The 14,134-nt window shown below is 39.9% G+C and overlaps 1 protein-coding gene across 1 annotated transcript; it reads left to right on the forward strand.

The window, feature by feature from the left end:
- Nucleotides 1-486: 486 nt before the first annotated feature.
- LOC124289569 (organic cation transporter protein-like) lies at nt 487-12,293 on the forward strand. The gene is made up of 10 exons (XM_046726135.1): nt 487-798; nt 1,332-1,554; nt 3,857-3,960; nt 4,136-4,290; nt 4,952-5,120; nt 8,558-8,801; nt 9,050-9,168; nt 10,764-10,990; nt 11,394-11,575; nt 12,078-12,293. Exons 1-10 carry the CDS (start codon nt 656-658, stop codon nt 12,291-12,293), a joined length of 1,782 nt encoding a protein of 593 aa, XP_046582091.1. The 5' UTR covers nt 487-655.
- Nucleotides 12,294-14,134: the final 1,841 nt, after the last annotated feature.

Genomic DNA, 14,134 nt, shown 5'->3' on the forward strand with positions numbered 1-14,134 from the left:
ATAGCATTGCTTACAAACAGTTAAGTAACTCAGTATAGACAAATATTCGCGCACTGTAAGCATATACTGTTAGAAACTTACACAAGTACAGGTGCAGCGTGCACTACTGAGCACGAGGTCGAAAATATTTCAAATATAATATTGAAGTACATGTTTTTAGTTTTTTAGATATTTTTATCATTGTTAATATTGTCGACAATCGAAATATGGGAATAATACTACACTGACGTGCACAATTAGGATGAACTTTATCGAATATCGTAAACAAAGAAACATTGGAATAATTTTAATAAAAACTAGCATTGCATTTTGACATCGAAAGAAGAATGTAGAAAAACACCTGTCGGAATTGTCATATCAAATATAGTTGTGACAGATAACATTGAGGAATACCGTGTCATTATGTTTCGTACCAACTTTTTTTATAGCAAGAAATCCTGCATGCAGTGAGAACATGAATATGGTATTAATTATTGCAGATATCATCCTACACACAGGCTAATGATTTTTATAAGGACACATCGCTCGATGACAACAACGGGAGTTGGTTTGTCGTCGACACACAAAGCGTGCATCCTCATGTTTAAGTCTGAAAACCTGATTGTATACGTTAAGTTTTCAGAATAGCTGTTCGCAAGCCATCGGATTCAGAATTATGAAATTTGACGAACTCCTGGAGGAAATCGGGGAATTTGGTCCCTACCAAAAGCGGATATACTTCCTGGTGTGCTTAACTGCCATAGTTGGGGCTTACCAATCAATGTCACCTGTCTTTCTCTTGGAGATAACTAATTACAGGTGAGTCGATAGATAGATCAAAAGGAGGTATGCTTTTGACATTTCACCCAAAAGATAAAAAAATTGTCAATCTGTCAAATCAGTCGCCAAAACACCATCCAATGTCATGTTTCTAGCCACTATCACACATGAATGTATATTTTCTATCTCCTGCATTTTATATACAATTCGTATTTGTTTTCTCATCCACAGTGCACGTCGTTTTGCAAGTGAAATACTCTTGAATGCAACGTTACGCACAAGCATACTCCAACCTGAAACATGTGTAACACATTAAGAACGTAAAGAGTTCATAATTACGATAGCCTGTCCTTCAGACCTAAGCGACTTCCAAATCAAACTTAGAATGATTTGGCAAGTCTACATCTCCTGAAAATACTTCATACTCTAAGCTCCAGCGACATTTGTCCATTCATTGAAAATTAACTCTCAAGTCCACTTCAAATTCGGTTGTGTCACATCTTTGAGGAGCGAGCCTTAATCAAAGACACTTCACCTGTGCCGAATGTTCAATGTTTCACTTGGATTTGCAGATGTAAAATTCCATTTCTTGAGAATGACACCTATGCTGTTCAGGATGACCATCACAAGCAGCTCATTGAAATGTTTATCCCCAAATTGGCGGACGCCTACTCCAAGTGTACTCTGTACGACGTCCACAACAACAGTTCTCGTGCTGATGGTAACAATTCCCAACGCACCTGTGATGCCTGGGTGTACGACAAATCAGTCATACAATCCTCGGGTCCTGCAGATGTAAGTTGTTATGACATTAACAAGTGATGAACATACACATATATATTACAGTCGGATGAAGTGGCTATTGCATTACGTGTCTGGCAATAGAAAGTATACACTAGAAAACTGCATTTAACCATAACATTACTGATGTATTTAGACTGAAACATTCGCCTAAATAAATATAACATGATAAATGTATTATGGTACCTATAACATATACAAGTTTATATTATATATAGAATACTGCATATAATCTGCATAAGTCTTCGGTACACATCATCGTTTCAAGGGTGATGTGTTGTGATTGAGCTCAGCCATCCAATGCAACCATGAGTTTATAATATAACGTGACAGGCAACAGAAGATACACACCATGAAGTTGAATTTAGCGAAACGTTCCTGACATACATAGACTCAAAACAGTCGCCTCTTTTAACATACCTGTTGATATGATGCACGTATTATCGCTAAGAAACCTATACATATCATCAAGTAAATATTTCGTGTTTCTTTATTTATCGAAACTATAAGTTTATATAAACAACACATTGATCTGCACACTTTGTCCAACAACAGTTTGTTATATGCAACACTCTATATATTCTCTATATGCCTCATGCACTTTTTCATATTTGCAAGGGTGATGTGTTTTCATTCATCTAGTTTGTACATTCGGTTTTACTAGATGCCAAATCTGGGCACGTCCTGTTTCATGGATGTGGAAGTGAGTATGGTTCAACAAAGCCTTAAGTAACATTCCAGGAGTATCACGGCGGTGTACACAACACGGGGTCCTACATTATACCAATGTGATGAATCCACCCCGGGCTTTCGACGATATTACGACTGAACGCTTTATGTTATTTACAGTACTAGGCTGCCTAATCTGCCCGAGTCTTTATCGTACATTCAAATCGTTGAACACAGCATTGGTTTATTATAATTAAATGGTGGATGTCTTGGCTCCTCTGATTATCCGCATTTGATTCCACACACATACCTGTCCTGTGCACTACAGGCGGCATTTGGTTAATTATAGTTTCCAACGGAATTCCTCTCATTAAAAAATTAAAAAATTCTGGAGTTTGAAATTATATCACGAATGTTACTCTCTCGGGAAAAACCTATTACAAGAAAGGCTTCTAAATTGTCTCTCCTCATTTACAAATAACTCTATAATGATACAATTTGTAACACATCGTGCTATAAATAGATTACCTGTATTAAGGATACATTTGACAAAATTGGAATGATTTATATTTGGGCTACAAAGGCATATCCTAATACAAATAGTCGTAAAGCACTTGTTGAAAACAGACTGAAAGAAATCAATCTAAGGACTTGGATATCAAATACAGAAAACTCTTCAAGAAGAGTTATTTACATTTTCAAAAATTCGTAATTGAAATACGAGGTGAGGCGAGGTGAAATTTGGTTCAACGTCGTGCTGGAGAATATTTCGCTCACATGACGACGTGCATGCATGTGTATGTGTATGTGTATGTGCGGCTGCTTGTACTAGCCCAGACTTAAGCTGGTTTTATAGTGCTAGCCTACTGAGATACCATGCCGCAGTGAAGCATGAATACCCCAATCAGACACATTATACTGACTCCGAGCCGACCAGTCCTTGCTGTACCCATTAATGCCGAGCGCCAGGCAGGGACCAACACGTACCATATTTTAACGTCTTTTGGTATGACGCGGTCGGGGATCGAACCCGCGACCTTCCGCCCTCCGGGCGGACGCTCTTACCACTACACCACGGAGGCCGTCTGAATTGAAATACGAAATCTATTTGAATTTAGTACATAATAATACTCGGAGGACGTTACTTACTTTCAGAATCTCAAACCATTACCTTCCAGTTGAAACAGGATGACAGTTGAAACACCCCAAAATGAAATATTATATTCTCTTTGTTTGCTCTACTTTGGTCCTAGGAAGGAAAATATATATCAACAACTATTACTTTAGAAACCCAAATATGCACAAAATGAATAAGCTTTTTCACTCTAATAAACGAAGAACAGTTTCGAGCTTAGCAATATTTTGCAAAATACTGATAACGCCCAAAAAAGAAAAACAATGACGCAGGAGTGTAACTGGTTAAATGCATGTACAGACATAGTTTATTCTTCCAACCAAGTAAAATGTTTGCACTTGTATCATCCATGTATATAACATATACACGTTGTACATAATAATGATGGAAACGTGTACCTCTAATGCACCGCGGCCAGAGTGCAAACAGAGTGCAGTTCAGCATCCACAGTAAACAATATTGAAGTCTGTTTACATCTTATGTTCTTTACAGTTCAACATGTTCTGCGACAATGAGATTCTACGTTCCCACAGCAACATGATCGACTTCGCAGGGGCTCTGATTGGTGCTCTTGTTTGTGGACCCTTGGGGGACAGGTAAGACCTAATATCCATTTTGTAGACCACGACTCTCTACTTACTCTCTGAACCAAATACAATAGATGTCTGAACATGCAACCTTCTTCAAAGCTATTTTCAGACCACTGCTTCAGATTATGTGGACGTAAGGCCTTCATGTCATTGTTTGCACTATGTATGCTTTCTTGTTTAGGTTCGGAAGAAAGAAAGTGTTGATTGGCACTGTCGTAATGAACTCTTTACTCAACGTTGCCATTGCCTTGAGCACAGACTTTGCAGTATTTGCTGTGTTCAACTTCATGATTGGATTCACTGGCATGGCAATGTTTATGCTGACATTTGTCCTAGGTAAGAGCATTTTGTTTTACCTTTGACGTTTCCGTTTTAACATTTTGAGATCTACACAATGTTACAGGGCAGTGTTGTCTAATGTAAACTAATTTTGTAAGTGTATGACATAGAAACACTTGGATCTGAGATGTCACATTACATCAAGACAAGCGCCTATCTGTCGATTGTCCTTTCACTCTTGATAGCCTGGGAGTGATCATATTGTTGCTGACAGGTGAAAATTACTAAATATATTGCTATTCCGATGTAGTTCTAATTCATACTGTCATTGGGGGCGGTGGGTAGCCTAGTGGTTAAAGAGTTAGCTCGTCACGCCGAAGAGCCGGGTTCGATTCTCCACATGAGTATAATGTGTGTAGCCCATTTCTGGTGTCCCCAGTCGTGATATTGCTGGAATATTGCTCATACTGATTGTATTACTGCCACTGAATTTCTGTTTCCGCCCAATTTTGTGCACTTGCTTTGTATTAATTTGTATGTATTTGTAAACTGTGTACCATTTGTTCAGGTTTTCATGGTTTAGAACTACATTATTTGGAGTGTAGATTTCTGGATCAGATTTCAGCTTGTGATAGGAAACAACATATGTTTATTCAGTGCCAACATTTATGATACTAATTCAAGAGAACGATCATCACCTTTATACTGTTTTTGACAGCAATGGAATTCGTTGGACCATGTAAGAGGACATTTGCCGGGGTAGTGATCGAATACTTCTGGACGGCTGGGTTGTTCCTACTTACAGGGCTGGCATATCTCATCCGGCAGTGGCGACATCTTCGATTGGCTTTGGGCATACCTCAAATCCTGTTTGTGACATATTGGTGGTGAGGCTGTTTTGTCTTTCACTGCCTAAACATACAAATGAAAACAAACCTCTTATCTACGACTAGATTCCAATTAGCGGTTAATCACCATGTTATTATCATGCCTTTATAACTCCTCGGTTCTTCATATGTACAGGCTCCTACCAGAGTCACCAAGGTGGCTGATATCTCGTGGGCGCACAGAAGAAGCTAAAACGATAATACAAAAAATTGCAACGTCCAACAAAGCTACACTGAGGGAAACTGTAATGCCCGAGCTCTCGTTTGAGGAAGACGTCCAACAAACAAGACTGTGGAGGATATTTTCACATCCAGTTCTTCTAATGCGATCTGTCATTGTTTTCTTCAACTGGTATATATACTATACATATTCTTCCATTGCATGTAATCCTAGACAACAATGCATATCGGATCATATACATTACGCGTAAGAAGTATTGCCTTCATTTTATCATGTGAGATAGAGGAATCAGTTTGAAGAATCTATAGCAGTTTCATACAGTACTACCGTTAATCGATAAAATCTACAGTATGACATCTGTCTGTAATGGTTCACGATGGTTTGGTAAAATTTGCAAAATATCTCTCTTTTTCCAAACGCCTGACAGAAACTCATATTGACTTCACTACTATCATTTCCATTGTGCATCCGATGCATAGTGTGATTTGGGGCATGGTGGGCGAGCTGTCTAAGGCGCCAGGGTAGTGATCCAGTGAGCTTGAGGTGCCGGGATCGAGCCCACCTGTGACCGGGTGTAAACACCTTGGAGTCAACTTTGTGTGCAGACTCTTTCACTTAAAAGAACCCACGAATCCGTTGGTACCTGACCAGATGGTGTTCTATGTTTTCTGGTGAATTGTATGGAGTACATAAGCCATCTGGATGTCTGTTTTGTTTGTAGAGTGAGTGTTTGAGATTGGTGATTAGTCTCGTTATGCAAGTGTCAATGTTTTTGATGTTTGAGAATGTAGGAATTGTACTTATTGGGATTTTATAATAGAGGTGACCCAGGTTGATTTGGTTGTTGTGTTGGAAGTTTGTATTGAGTGTGTTTAATTTAATGAGATGTTTGATTTCTGTTTTGGATGTATGGAAGTTGATGTTTGGTGATGTGTGTGTGTGTCGTTGCGAGTTTGGCTGCTGTGTCTGCTATGTCATTACCTGGGATATTTGAGTGACTGGGGATCCAAATGAAGGTTATATTTTTGTTCAAGCGTTTGAGTGAGTCGGTTTGGAGTGTGACGTTGGGAATTAAGTCTGGGCGTGATTTTGAGTGCATGTTGTGTATTTGCCTAATAGAGCTGAGTGAGTCGGATAAATTAAGGAAGTTTGATTGATGTAGTGTGGGTATTAAGTGCAGTGCAGTGAGGATTGCTGTTCGTTCTGCAGTGTTGGTGGTGGTGTGGTTAGTGTAGTGGAGATTTGTTGTTAGAGGGGGAGTTTGCTGTACATGTACTGGATGCCTATGCCTGTGTATTTATTTCTGTTAGTGGATGCATCTGTGTGGATGTGGGTGTATGAGGGACAGTTGGTGTTTATGCGGTTGTTTATGGTGTTTATTTTGGTGGGTGTGTCAGTGTTTTGGGGGAGATTTGGCAGGGTGTTGGCTAAGGTGGTGTCTGTATTGGGTGGGGGCTTGTCGTAGATGAAGCTTGTAATGGGAGGTGTGTGAGAGATATTGTTTAGCTGTTGTGCATGTAGCAGACTGTTAAGGTGAGTGAGGAAAGGTGCTCTGTTTGGGTGAATTTTGAATTTTTTTATGGTGATTTCTTAGTGTTATTGTATTTTGTTGTGATATGTTTGAACATAGGGTTGTGCTGGGCCCCAGCCCAGTAATTGAGTGCACTTTGGTCTATTCTGTGTGTGATTGAGATGCCTGTGAGTAGTGAGTGAGTTGAGTTTTACGCCGCACTCGGCAATATTCCAGCTACATGGCGGCGGTCTGTAAATAATCGGATCTGGACCAGACATTCCAGGGATCAACAGCATGAACATCGATCTACGCAATTGGGATGCAATGACATGTGTCAACCCAGTCAGCGAGCCTGACCACCCGATCCCGTTAGTCGCCTCTTACGACAAGCATGGGTTACTGAGGGTTCATTCTAACACGGACCTTCGCGGGTTGCCTGTGAGTAGGAGTAATGTGTTGAGGGAGATGCCACTCCTGGTACCAAGGGCGACTTTAAGGGCTTTATACTGGATAAATGTTGGGTTTTGGAGATTCCAAGGAGAGAGGTTGTGGAGGACTGGAGCAACGTAGTCCACTTTCGACTGAATAAGGGTTTTATAAATATTGGTTAGTGTGTGTTTGTCAGCACCCCAGTTTGTGCCGCTGATTGCTCGCATTAAGTTTAAATCTCTTTGGCAAGAGTTGACCAAGTTATGAATGTGGGGTGTCCATGTCATGTGTTAGTCGAAGGTTACTCCAAGAAATTTTGCTTCATTTTTGTATTGAATTTCTTGATTGTTTAGGTGAAGTTTGAATGTGTAATTTTGGGGTCCAGTTTCTAATATGATTTAGCATGACAAGGTGTTGTAGCAAGGAGAATATATATATAGCTGCATAGTGAGTATATACAATTGACAAGGTTGATATACTTTGGATTGCTAATTAGTGATTTGAGCAGAGTAGGTTTATGTACAGAGTGACAGTGATTAAAACAATATGCAGAATGAGTTTATACAATAGATGAGTTGATATACACTGAGATGGTTATAGTGAGTTGAAAGGGTAGGTTGATGTACACATTGATTGATTGTGATTACAATACACAAAAGGGAGCATGGAAGCCAATTGGACGAGGTTGTCTGCTCGGTTGTTTTTCCAGGATGTGGATGTTGTTCCAAAGGATAGCATAGTCAGGGTTGGCTTGGGTGTGGTCGGCTATGGCGGATTTGGAGTCTTTTTTCTGGACTGAAGTTTTGTGTTCTTTAATTCGTAGTGGAAGAGGGCGGGACGTTTCACCTATATAAGAATCTCCACATTGGCCATGGATCTTGTAGACTCTTCCTGTGGGGTCTTCTTTTGTTGTTGATCGGGGTTTGCCTGTGGCTTGGAGGAGGTTTGGGATGGACTTGCCTTTCTGGACCTGCTTGCTGCTGAAGGAGTCGTCTTATCTGGTACATATGGGATACTTATTATGAAGGGTGCTGATTGCCGACGGGGTGATTTATCTCTTGGGTTGAGGGTGGATCTGATGGCGTTAACTAACTTCTAGGGGTACTGGTTATAACGGATGAAGACATGGCGGAGGTGGTTTAGTTCGGTTTCCAGGGCTTCTGTTGTTGAGCAGATGTTCTTGGCTCTTCGGGTAAGGGTGGAAATGATGCCTTTCTTAACCTGCAGAGGGTGGTTGGAGGTGAAGTGAAGATATTTGTCGGTATGAATGGGTATCCTGTAGACAGTGGCGGAGAGCTTGTTTTCTTGTTTCAGTTCCAGGAGGTCGAGGAAAGGAGTTGTCAGATTCTTCTTCCACTGTGAACTGCATACGGGGATGTTGGGAATTGAGGTGGTCGAGGAGGTGTTCAGGGTTGTCGTTGGGGTTGAGAACTACAAAGGTGTCGTCTACTTTTCTGTACCAGCATATTGGAGCGATGGGGGATGTCAGCAGGGCCTTATCTTCAAGTTCCGTCATGCATACCTCAGTGATGATAGGGGAGAGAGAACCCACCCATGGGTAGCCCATGAGTTTGCTGAAAAATCTTGTCAGACCAGGTCAAATAGGTTGAGCTGATGCAGGAGTTGATAAGGCGGATTATACTGTCAATGCTGATCATGAGGTGGGTATCTAGGTCGGGATGGAGGTCTTCAAGTCTTCCGGGTATGATGGTGAGGGCTTTATCTCTGTGAACATTCGGGAAGAGGTCAACGACATCGTAGCTGATTAGTTTGCCAGGCTGGGTGATTGAGCTGATCTTTGTGCAGAATTCGGCAGTGTCGGCGACGAAGGGCGAGGCTGATTTACGGGCAATGAGCGAGGAGTCGGGCAATGTGCTGAGCGGTGTTGTAGTGGACGGTGTTTCTGGAGTCGACTACACCGAAACGTCGCACTCATTGCAATAAAGAAGTTGACTGTCCATAGAACTTGATTTTCCTTCACCTATACAACTTCTACAAATGCCTCTCAAAGAAGTTGTTTCTTGTTGTTGTTTGTTTGTTTGTTTTTTTCTTTGGGGGCGGGGGGAGGTGTTTGTGCGTTGTTGTTGTTTGTTTTGGAGGGATGTAAACGTTCGAAATGACACAGGCTGGAGGTTGAGGTCTGTATATTTAGTACTGGTAACAAACCTACACCCCGTGACAATGAATGAAACAAGGGCTTAACACATTGTATCACATAACTGGGGAAACAGAATTTCCATCACATAACTCGAAATATACAGGAAACAGATAGATTAATTGTTTTTACTAAAACGATAATGGTCATGTAAGATTGCCTTGTATACCCTAGGGATGTCATCTTAATTGATAAATTTACACATGCAACATTAATCTGTTATAATATTCAATTTAATCCTCCAATTAATCAGAATCAGATGTTTAGAATACAAAGAATATATATGTATCTATTGTAATTACAAGTGCGTGTACCCCGTGAATGCCTATGGGACGTTCTGTTCGATACAAATGACCATGTCCTCGTGGCAACCTGTTCATGATATAAAACATACCATGAGTAGTTTTCTATTTCTATCTAAACATTTAAAACACCACAGATTACTGCAAAACTAACAAAACCACAAATACAATCAAATACGGAATCTCTTGTACACATACACTCGTTACACACTCAAACACAAATATATGTGACATGTTTAAATATAATATTAATTTGACATATAGATTTCTTCAGTAAAGTGTTTTATACATGAGACTGACATAATACGAACACTAGGTTGTTGGCGATCTATAGCCCGTGTTTTATATTGTATTGTCTGCTTTAATTAAAATGTTCTAGTTTTCCATGCTAGTTTTATATCCATATCTGTGATACTCTAGTTATTTTACAGTCCGTCGATGACTGGTTATTTACCTACTTGTATTTATTGTGTATGTTCAACATTTCTCGTCGTTATATGGCTGAAATATTGTCGAGGTGACGTTACATTTTAACTCACTCATGATCATTCACTCACAAATACGAACACAATAATAGTAACTACTGACCCTTAAATTCCTGATCTTGTCTCCGTCTCCCAGTTCAGTGGGTGTGCAAGTGAGAAAATGGAGAGGTGAAAACAAAAGCTTCAAATTAAGACACCAATTCAAAACTAACTAATCATTCCTTTGCCTATTCTTCTATTTTGATTGATAACATATCTACAAAAGAGCGACCCAATTAGAATAACGTAACCCAAGGGGAGGTTTAATGATGTTACTCAGCTTACAACTGCTTAAATGTTTTATCCAGACTGAAAGATTTGATTATTGATACGTACGTGAAGATAGCTTCTTTATGAAGTTGGAAACATTACAATATATAGTTATTAGTTACTGAATTATCTTAACTAAACAAATGACATTATTTAAATATGTTGAGGAACAAAAGCTAAATGATAAAACATGATCACTATGTACAGAAATACACTTAACCAGGTTAATGCTGGATGTGGGTTTGTTAAATGCCATGCTATTATTTCAGGTTTGCCATCAACATCGTCTACTACGGACTAAGCCTGAATGTGGGCAACCTGAGCGGTGATATCTATCTCAACTTCTTCATATCCAGCCTGATGGAACTTCTTGGATATATAGTGTGCCATGTTCTAATGAATAGAGTTGGCAGGAAGACAGTGCTGTGTTCCTCCATGGTCCTCGGGGGTTTAACGTGCATATCTTCTTTGTTCCCGCTGATTCATGGCAACTCTTGTAAGACAATATTCCTTGTCATGGTTGTTAAGATGAGCGTTTGTAATAACATTGTTACTACAACAAGGAATTAATTAATTATGTCCAGCTCGCAATGTGTATGTTTCATTTCATGGCTGTTTGGATGAGCATCTGTAATAACACGTTACGTTTATTACACGTAAACAATTACGTAAAGCGTGACTGCGATGACATTAATTATGTTTAAAGTATTTTATTTATTTCAACTAAATACACAACACACGTGCTCATAATCTTGCCAATTTGGCCCTTTGAGCTCCAAACCTTACTGTGGCCTCAGTGTTTCACCATTGTATTACTTTATCCAATGGGAAGACACAACACAACATACTATTTGGATATTAGGACGATACAAATTACCGTTTTTCCTTTTTGCCTGAAGCTACAGGATGGATTCTGAGAGCAATCACCATGGCTGGTAAACTTGGAGCCACTACATCGTTTGCTGTCATCTACATCTTCTCTGCGGAGTTGTTTCCTACGACGTTGCGACAGTCCGCTATGGGGTCTTGTTCCTTGTTTGAAGGGGTGGCTGGCATGATTGCACCATATATTGCTGACCTGGTAAGAAGATGTACTCGTGCAATGTTAACAGGCATAAACACTGACGCCATATGCAGAAGATCTGAAATTTCATTGTAAAGAAGGTCCTGGAAGAAAGTGCAGTCACATTACACCAAAATATACTTTTAGATACATGTTCAACGAAATCAGTTTCCAAGCTGTTCTTAAAAAATCATGTCTCCTGAATTATTGCTATTGTGTTTGAATAAAGGATGTGTTCCAGAATACAGACACCTTTCACATAGGATATTTATCAATATCAACCACAAAGATATTCAATATCGGCAAGTAGATCCCCTTACCTCGCCAAGATGGTATTTTGGGCAAAATGTTAAAATATGTATATATTCAATAAATACATCTATATGGAAATGGGGAATCAAACTCATTTCACTTTTGACATGTGATGGACATGTATACATTTCGACATAATTGTAACATACATTCGTTAGCTAAGTTATCAATATGTTTCACACGCATGCATTGCCTCTCCTGTTTCTAGGGTATCCTCACCAAAGGACCTCTACAAGAAGTTTTGCCGCTTATGGTGTTCGGTTCCCTCTCAATAGCGGCCGGAATGATGGCTATCTTGTTACCGGAAACACGTGACGAACAGCTACCAGAAACATTAGTTGATGCCATCTTGTTTGGTCAACCTTCTCCACGTCAAGATCAATACTCTGATGAGGTGCAAGTGAATCAAGCAAGTTATTTCTGAGACTAGCATGGTGGTAGATTTCAGAATTGGTAAAATGTTTCTAACTACAATTTAATTAATGTGACTTTGTAATTATCAAGAACACATCCTCATAACAATTTATTTTTCCAAGAAACTTGTGTAAATAGCAGGATTATTTGTCAAGCTATTTTGAAGGCAGCTGGTTTGAAATTATTCCCTAACCCTAAAACTTATATCATGAACGATTTAATACACTATCTCTCCATCCGACTTCGTCCAGTCGTCCCCTGATATGTTAAATAATAATAATAATAATAATAATAATAAGGGCCTGATGATGTACGCCTCTCCGTGGTGGGCCTAGATAGGGGAATTATATTCCCTGAACCAAACGTACATCACCCAGTTAGGGCTGACCCCCCGAAGCTGGTTTTTCACTGGGTTACTAACAGCCAAGAAGAGTATAGTCTTTCACTTCCGCAGCCCAGTCAGCCTTCCTCCGGTAGTCAAACCAACCTTACTGGAGATGGGGACTTGCCCCAGGGGAAGGCACAGGACCCGGCCAAGAATATCTTGGTCAAACCATCTCAAAAATCCACACTACCAGAGTGTGCGAAAGCGACAGGATGGCCTGATAATCCACGAATAAATGGCAAGTCGCTTGCTGCATTGGGACAATGCCATGCCCATGTATGCTTACCTGACGGAGCAAAATTTTCGAGATCAATTCCGGCGGCTTAAAATCTCTTGCCCCGTGAGCCAGTTCAACCCACAACTGGTGCCCGTCAGGAACCTTTTGCATGAACAGAATGCTCAAGTGGCAGCAGACCCGAAACTTCTAATGGACGTCCGTGTCAACCTCTTTCCTCTTGCTGATGGAAACTCTTCCGACAAAGAGCTAATTGGCCCCGAAATTTCAGACCCTCACCCTTCCTCTTCTTCTTCAGTTGCAGATCTTTCCGAAAACCCTGTGTATATTTTTGTTTCATTCTATTTATGATGAAATATCTGGCATACCTTTAGAAAAATCGGAGGCCTATTAAACAAACAAATGAATCTTTTCCCCAAAAAATGAAATTAATTTATTAAATGATATTATTTCTATGAAACTTTCATCGGACTGTTCATTACATGAAGTTAATTGTTGTGTCTATTCTTGCCGCTCGAACCTTTGGAGGAAATTCACACAGTTTCCAAAGAAAAAACATCTAACACTAAGAACAAAACACCAAAGAAAAAACCGGTTTCAAGTAAAACTAACGGAAACTAGAAAATACATTTCCTGGATAGAACTGTGCCTGAAGTTAAGATCATCAGGAGTCTAATGTCAAAACGGCAAAAGTCAATTTGGAGAAAAATTAAAATACAATACAAGACAACAAAAGAGAAGGTACTTCTCCAAATTGTCGATTCCCTTGAGGCCAAAATAAAGGTTTGGACTGAAAGAAAGAAAAATGGGAAAAGAAAAATAAATTCATCAAACAAAATAAACTGTTTAGGAACCAATGAAAACACTTCTACAGGCAACTGAAAACAAAAAAAGGTGATGGTGAACATGACAAAGGGCCTCCCATGGATGCCAATGAAAGGTTCTGGAAACAGTTGTTGTCTGTACCCGGCAACTGTAACCTTGAGGCACCATGGGTCCAGATTATGACCATGCAATGCATGAGAAAGGTAACTAGGTCGTTTGTCTGTTACATCTCACCAGATTGCCTGAAAAGTGTTATAAAAGTCCAAATCTAATACAGCTCCAGGGCCTGATGGCATTCGAAACCGGTATTGAAACTGTTCCCTGTGTCCAAACACCGTTACTACACTGTTTCAATATTCTCGTGGACACAGGTGATGTTCCTCCATGGTTCTGCAAAGGTCGCACA

Source organism: Haliotis rubra, unplaced genomic scaffold (assembly GCF_003918875.1).
Source record: "Haliotis rubra isolate DU_JTF1 unplaced genomic scaffold, ASM391887v1 Scf443, whole genome shotgun sequence".
Lineage (NCBI taxonomy): Eukaryota > Metazoa > Mollusca > Gastropoda > Lepetellida > Haliotidae > Haliotis > Haliotis rubra.

Bases quoted from the DNA above. Each gene is read 5' to 3' on its own strand.
- LOC124289569 (XM_046726135.1), top strand. From the start codon at position 656: ATGAAATTTGACGAACTCCTGGAGGAAATCGGGGAATTTGGTCCCTAC. The intron at 3,961-4,135 runs GTAAGACCTAAT...TTTCTTGTTTAG, and splicing joins TGTGGACCCTTGGGGGACAG to GTTCGGAAGAAAGAAAGTGT. The intron at 4,291-4,951 runs GTAAGAGCATTT...TGTTTTTGACAG, and splicing joins TATGCTGACATTTGTCCTAG to CAATGGAATTCGTTGGACCA.